At 35.2% G+C, this 7820-nt stretch overlaps 1 protein-coding gene across 1 annotated transcript in view; it reads left to right on the top strand.

Moving 5' to 3' along the window:
• Positions 1-4040: 4040 nt before the first annotated feature.
• Positions 4041-7820, top strand: part of LOC108978654 (neurofibromin) — a 31233-nt gene continuing 27453 nt past the window's right edge. Inside the window, exons 1-10 of the mRNA XM_018949033.1 lie at positions 4041-4130; positions 4709-4852; positions 4919-5303; positions 5384-5522; positions 5779-5884; positions 5944-6446; positions 6554-6875; positions 6937-7489; positions 7557-7604; positions 7677-7770. Coding sequence (XP_018804578.1) covers positions 4071-4130; positions 4709-4852; positions 4919-5303; positions 5384-5522; positions 5779-5884; positions 5944-6446; positions 6554-6875; positions 6937-7489; positions 7557-7604; positions 7677-7770 — 2354 coding nt within the window. The 5' untranslated portion in view covers positions 4041-4070. The remainder of the gene's footprint in view (positions 4131-4708; positions 4853-4918; positions 5304-5383; positions 5523-5778; positions 5885-5943; positions 6447-6553; positions 6876-6936; positions 7490-7556; positions 7605-7676; positions 7771-7820) is intronic.

The following is a 7820-nucleotide window of genomic DNA, read 5'->3' on the forward strand; positions in this document are numbered from 1 at the left end:
GAACGCCAWATGCAGWGCTCAGTTTGGTGCGTTTGCTTTMGTTTTTTTAATATTGCGCTTACTGAGTCGAGCTTAGAGCTTTCAATGGCGAGCAATACAACTACACATCGTCACCTAAAATGCAAAATAACGTAACATCACTTTTCATAAGTTTACAGACGCAGAAAAAACATTATAAACATTAGAAACCACTCACAATGAAAAAAATTTGAGTTTTGATTATAAAATGGTTATATATTGGTTATAACTGACGGTTGCTGAAAATTGTATGCTACAGATTTCTAATATGAATAATGAATTGTAAACAATAAAAAACTCAATTTCGGCTTTTTGTTGTTACGCTGTTTTGCATTTTAGGTTTCACGATATAGTAGTTATTAAATATGGCAGCCGGTGCCCTGGCGCTCAGACAACATATTACACAGCTGTAAGCTCACAATCGATTATTTTTAAAAATTATTATAAATTGTTATGGTTTAGTTACAAAAAAAAAAAATAAATAAATAAGAACAAAACAAAACTTTAACTTCGACTACACTGAAGCTATAATACCCTTTATATACGGCTTATTATGTCCGATATGAACAATTTTTTCCGAGCAAATACATTTGCTTTTGACAATAATCAATGCCATAAATCGTGAAAATATCTCGTCAAATTAAAAAGTTTTTCTACAAAAACAGATACTTAATCATTCAGTTTGTATGCTAGTTATATGCTCTGTCATGTCGTTGTGGCGAATTTCGTGAAAAGATCTTAGTATACATCCTCACAAGATGAAATTGACGCAAGAACTGAATTCTATGTAGTTCAGCTATACAGTCACTTAAAACTTTAAACGGTTTTTTTTGGACTGTCGGTCGCTTGTCAACATTTCTCGTAAATTACTTAAGCGATCTTAAGTCTTCGATGYATAATTCACAAGTTCTTGAGCGAAGATTTTTTTTTTGTTTAATTACAACTAATTAAAAAAAAACTTCGACAAATTTTCTCCAAAATTTGCATTTCTATGTAAAAACAAAAAGTCTGCCATTAAAAACAGTTTTTTTTTTTCTTTTTACCCCGGATGATCCTATAAGAATTTCTGCTGTCAACGCGGAGSCACCTTTTTTTCCAAGGAATGTATGTACATATGTTTCCAATATTAAAAAGTTTGAATATTGAAATAGGTGTTCGAGGAAACTCATGTAACACCTTAAAAAGTCATAAATTTTATTAATTCGGTCATTTCCTCAAACCAAAGTCTTGAAATAGTCGCATTTTTAGTGCAAATCCTTTGAATTGAACCCAACTTTGYACCTCGGTATTTTGTTCGTCATTTCTTTTTATCTTAGTATAAAATAACCGCAAACAACATGTGGAGTAGGGTTAATAACTGTGTTCCCGAATAATATTACTCAAGTTTTAAATTAAAAAATTACGCGATTATTGTGTGTGAAGTCATGCAAGTTGTGGTTTATATGAAATTATAATATCATAATTGTGATTTACTTGGAAAAACAAGAATATTGATACCAAGCAATGTAAAATGAAATATTCTTTTTTTTGACTACAAACTTCTTGCTCAATTTGTTTAACCAGCCAAGTCATTCATCATAAAAGTGTCGATATTTAGATTTTTCTCAATTTCCGATCAAGCAAATTCTCGGTGAAATGTTTCAATTTGCGTACCAATATGGTTATACCGAAGCTCATATTAATTAACGAACAGGGGATTCACATTCGAGCATAGTCTAGTTGGAATGTGCTTCTATTATGGCCAGAATTCACACACATACATTGTGACAAAGGAGTACCCGGAAATTGTAATTTAAACTACCCGGGTAAATGATATTGAAAAAATATGTACATATGTACATACATATGGTATTAAGTTGGTACAGCTGTCCTTAATTACTATGTCAAATATGTGCGTGAACTGTTAACCAGTTTCTTTACAGCAACTGCTGAAGTCGGTACACCACAGTAATGTGTTACGATTTTTACAATGGATAAATTTTATGTTTCTAACAAAATTTCGTGTGCGGTATCGTTGTAAATGTTGGAAAGGCTTACATTGATTCAGTTCTATCAGAAACACAAACCTTTGAGTGGTACAAAGTCTTTCTTGACGGTCGAGAGATCGTTGAAGACATGCCGCCTTCTGGACGATCTTCGACTTCTTCAACTGATGAAAATATTATAAAAGTGAAGGGCATGGTGCATCGTCAGGCAAGTGTTAGAGAGATAGAAAGACAGCTCGTCATCTCTCGCGAGTCCGTTCGAATAATGTAGGTATATATTTTGGGTATGAAACGCGTTTTTGCTAGACTCGTCCCGATAAAGATGAATTGTTTTTAAATGGATGTAAAAAACGAACCGAGACCAAAAAAAAAAAATGCATCATGAATTTGTTCTGGAGCGACAGACGGTTAATAAGGAGTTCTATTTGGCCGTATTAAGGCGTTTGCGTGAGAGTATCTGACGAAAAAGGCCGGAATTGTGGAAGTACAATTCATAGATTTTACACAATAATAATGCACCATCGCATCGAGCCACCATTTATGACCGAATTTAAAGCCAAAAACGCAATAAATACAACCGATCAACCACAACAAATAAAGATAGATTATTAGCGGTTTTGCAAAATTTTAATTAATTTTATACAGGAAGCCGTTTATGTTTATATTTTATATACCTATGTAATTCTGAGTTTCTTCAGTACTGTATTAATATTTCTCAGTAGTGTCATCCTATTTTCGAGAGAAGATGGAATGACACGACACTTACATTATACACACGGCGCCGATTACAAATTAAACAAAGATACACAACTTTCTAGCATGCTTCCGATGTCAAGCACTACTCACGATACTTTCAAGACCATTTGTGTTAACAGACCTCAGTTGACATTTCTGTGAACCATTGTTTAAAATATTGGGAAGGATTTCTCCACTAATTCTTGTTCTCCGCACGGGTTTTTAAGGGAAATCTACAGTAACTAATTTGCTGGAATTATATCACATATGTCAACGGGCTCTAGGGAGAATAAGCATTGCTCAAATTGATAGCAAAAACCGTAAAAGAATAATAAATAAATGAATAATAATCAGTTTCATTCTAATTTAAAATCGTTAAAACGGTTTCTGGATTCTGACATTTCTACATATTATCGTATATGGACAAAGGCGACTACCGACATAGGTTCCTGTGGTAGCCGATGGCAAATCGTACTGTATATTTTGGTATACGATTAGCGAATGGAAACTATATTGCTATGCAATAATGATGCCAAGTACCAATTTAAAACAAAAAAAAAAAACAATATTCTAAATAAACTAAAAAATATTGTAACAAAATGCATTCATCAAAAAAAAGTATGTGAGGACTGATGAAAAATGCATGTCCAACATACTACAATTGGAAAAGCATGTACATACCATCAGATTGCAGTCAAAAATTAACACTTAACACTATAAAATGAATCAGAAGCGTCCCAATATCCAGTCAGCCGATTTAATAACGAGATTCAACGTTTTTTTACTTTTGCGCCTCTCCAATCAGCTCTTATAATAGGCAACATATGAGCGAAATCCAATTACTTCATCAGCGTCTATGGTTATAGAAAAGTGTATTATCAAATATTTGCAAATTCAAATTGAGAAATTTTATCAATACCATTGCATAAAGCAGTTTCTATAAAATTCCAAGATCCTCGGGGTAACAACTTCTCAACACTCATTTCTACTATAAGCAATTTCTATAACAGCAACTACCGCTCCACAACTCCACATACTATGGTCAGTAACCAATAAATTTTAAACTATTATTATTCCAAAGAGAAACATAGAAAATGAAGAACTTTAGTTATATTAATATTTGAAAATTTTCTATTTCAATGGCAAACAATTCAAAATGATAAGAATTGGCAATGCCGCTGGTGTTATAGTGAAATACCCATATGCAATCGCAACTAAGTTCACAAAGTAAAAATCTGTGAAACTGAAAACTGTGTAAAAAGTGTGTAGCTCTGCGAATTGGAATAAAAAATGCAGTAAAAAGTGTAAATTAAGAACGGAAACAATATAAAAATGGCAATCCAAAAGCCAGGCGAGTGGGCGAACTCACTTTTAGCCCGTTTCGAAGACCAGGTGAGCGTAAAAGTTGAATTTTCACTTGGTTTCGCCCAGGGGCTCCTGTAGAGCTATGCAAAAAAGCTGTCAGAAAATGTCCCTATCGATTGAAAAATTTCCCACTGTGCGAATGCGACAGCAAGTGTGTGCGAATGAAATAGTTGACGTTTGTTATTGTTTTGGGAAATTCATTTGTTTACGTTTTGTTTACACCGGCTGCGGTAGTGGTTGGGGGAGATTATGAATGAGATTGGATTATACGTACAAAGTTTATGAATGAATTGYAATTGCCAGTGTAAATGAAAAGTGAAAATAGGGAAATTTTATCGTAACGCCACTAGTTGCAGCGCATGAATGACAGAACAAATGAATGATTTTACTTTACACTGAACTACTGAATTAGCGAATGCGTACGCTAACTGTGGGAAATTTGCTAGTGTATTTGATTGTTTTTTTTTTTTTTGTAGTTACCACTAATTTCAAATGTATCTGTTTTATTTTTGCTATTAATGAAATGTAAATAAATAATATATATGTATTTATTCAGTTATTAGTTAATGATTATAATTTCTTATTCATATAATTGTATAATATAGCTGCCCAATAAAATTGGTTTGCATGGCACCCAAGCGCGCTTGAGTCAGGATCAGCTGACCGCCTGTCTCATACAAATTTCTCGTTATCGCTTCTCACTAGTTATATCTGGACTCACCAAAATGCTGCAACGAGTTAATGAAGCGGTAAATGTCTTTCTTATTAATATTTTTAAATTTAATTGTAATAATTTTATATTATTTTCTTTACAGTCTATGCAAAGTCGTCACGACGCTGAGCGTTGTTATTTTGAATCACTAGTCATAATATTAACAACTCTGGAGCGTTGTTTGGCTAATCAGACAAAGGATACGGCACGTTTTGAGGAAGCAATGAATGTTAAACTACTTTTACGCGAAATTTCGCAATTCATCGATGTACAGAGTGATAATAATCCAAATGCCGCGCAGTTGAAAGCTATTGCGTCAAGAGTGCTTTTCGGACTGTCACAAAATCATTTTTCAGCTGTATTTAATCGCATATCAGCGCGCATACAAGAGTTGATCACGTGCTCAGATGAGAATCCCGACTGTTGTGACATTGAATTAATACAACATATTGACATGGACATAAATAAATTAACCAAACTTTTGCAAGGTGAAAAATAATTGCCAATTCTCCTATTTTTCTTAACTAAACGTTTTACACTACTTTTAAAACTATTTTTTAACAATTAGTGACCAAGTCAAGATCGAAGAAGGCGCCGCCTTTGATTTTGCTGCATTCGTTAGAAAAAGCCATTTGGAACTGGATTGAATACCATCCACATGAATTTCAGGATTTGCAACGCGGCATTGCCACCAAAGATATTTCAAGGTACAAAAATGTCATATTTAAGTTTTTATGCCCTGAACAGAGCACATTAAGTACGCCATGAGTAACTTGAAAATGGTCGTTGTTGTTGTTGTAACGGCAGAATTCTGCCGAGTTGACAGTCCTTGGCCGGATAAAAATCCGGGTCCGTTCCGGTTTTCGTAGACCCGACTGTCGTGGGAACGTGGTCTTATAGCTTCGGTGCTCCCGAAGTTAACAATTTTTCTTGTTTCAACTTAACCTTTTGTTAATTTTTCAGCTGCTGGGAAACATTGCTGGAATTTGTGGAAGCATATAAAGCAGAAAATAAGAAAAACAAGACAACCGTCTGGCCCTTACAAATGCTATTGCTTATACTGAATCCCGTAAGTTTGCATTTTCTGTCGACATTTAAAAACCACATACTAATTTTTTCCCAATATAGAGCTGCTTAGAAGCCACCGTCAATGAATTGCAACAATCTGAAAAGGAGAAGGATAAGGAAAAATACAGAGATAAAGATAAAACGTCATTAACGCAAAATTCTGTGCAAACTGCACGTGACAAAGAGCAATCTGCTAAGCAATTTATTGAGGGTATTAAACGTGGCTTGGGGCCACACTCACCCTCAAAGCAGGTCACCGAGTATGCCGCTATTGCTTGTGTAAAGCTATGCAAAGCCTCAACATATGTCAATAACAACGATTCCAATAATGTGCTCTTCAAATTAGTGCAGTATGTCATTAATGATTTGAAAGCTTTGCTCTTTAATCCGGTCAAGCCATTTTCGCGTGGTCAGGCGTACAATTATGCTGATATTGAGCTGATGATCGACTGTTGGGTTTCACTATTTCGCATAAATCCACATAATATCGACACATTGAAAGTCTGTCTTAATTTGTCTTCACCGCAAGCGTATCACTTTGTAATTGTCTGCTCTTTGTTGAGGTAAATAATATTATTATACTCAAAAAAAAAAAAATTATGTTTTTTTTTGGTCGCACCCTAATACACATATTTTATAAAATTGCTTTTATTTTTTATGTTTTCTACAGATTAACACACATACATGTGGATTTTCGTCTACAAAATAAAAACTGTTTCCGCACCATCCATCAGCCAATACTATCTTGGTGGGCCAAAACCAATGTTGTACACTATCGTTCTGCAGAATTGCGCGCACTCTTCACCGATACCTTGAATAAGGCCACTCAGGGTTATATTGCGCACACGCCACTGCGTATGATAACATCGCTGACGCTGAAATCGAAAGATACGCAGAAAGGCTTGACGCGTTCCGAAGAGGGACCTGCACACAAAATGCTGCTGCTCCTCTTGGTTCGMCTTATACACGCTGACCCGATGTTACTTTTAAATGTAATTACATACATATTATTTTTTAGTATATTTGTATTATATAAAATTTCGTTACTTGTAGACACAAGGTAAAGTGGCGCATGAAATGCAAAGTTCCTCGCTCGAGCTCATCAATGGTCTGGTGAGTCTCGTGCACCAACCCACCATGCCCGATGTAGCGCAGGAAGCTATGGAGGCATTACTAGCTTTACACTCATACGATAAAATTGAATTGTGGAATCCACAGGCGCCAATGAATTGCTTTTGGGATGTTAGTTCGCAAGTGCTTTTTTCGATTTCGCAAAAACTTATACAACACCAGATTGCCAACTATACGGATGTGCTGAAATGGATGCGTGGCATACTGAGTTGTCGCAATGACTATCTGCAGCGGCACAAGAAGTAYGCACTGGTCGGTCATGAGCTRCAGATCTGTCGTCAGGCGCGCATTAAACTGGAAGTGGTGTTCTTCATGTATCTGTGGTCAGTCGATTTGGATGCAGTGCTCACGTCACTCTCTTGCTTTGGCCTCTTATGCCAAGAGTCGGATATTTTGTTGACGGCAGATGATTCGGCGACTGTSTTGCCTGTTGCGAACTATCAAATATATCAGGAGCTGACGCAATTGGCAAGCTGTGAGTGTTGCGACAATGTTTTTATGAATAAGTACAAATGAAAATTAATTGTTTCTGCTTGTTACAGCGGATACCCGTATTTGTTTTTATGAAACTAATCATGGCAATGCTTACAGTGAGTGAATTAGTTTAATATAATTTTAAAACTTTTTGATTTTATTAAAAAAAAWTTTTTTAATRATTCTAGACCGTCTGGCTCTACAACGACGTATGATGAATTTGTTGCGCAAAATCGAGCACTGTGTTGATGGCGTACAAACAGCGTGGGAGGAAACCTTTAGGTATTATTGCATTTTTTTATTTTAAAGATATTTAAATTCTTATTTTTTTA

This window comes from Bactrocera latifrons, unplaced genomic scaffold (assembly GCF_001853355.1).
Source record: "Bactrocera latifrons isolate USDA-ARS-PBARC rearing strain unplaced genomic scaffold, ASM185335v1 scaffold_125, whole genome shotgun sequence".
NCBI lineage: Eukaryota > Metazoa > Arthropoda > Insecta > Diptera > Tephritidae > Bactrocera > Bactrocera latifrons.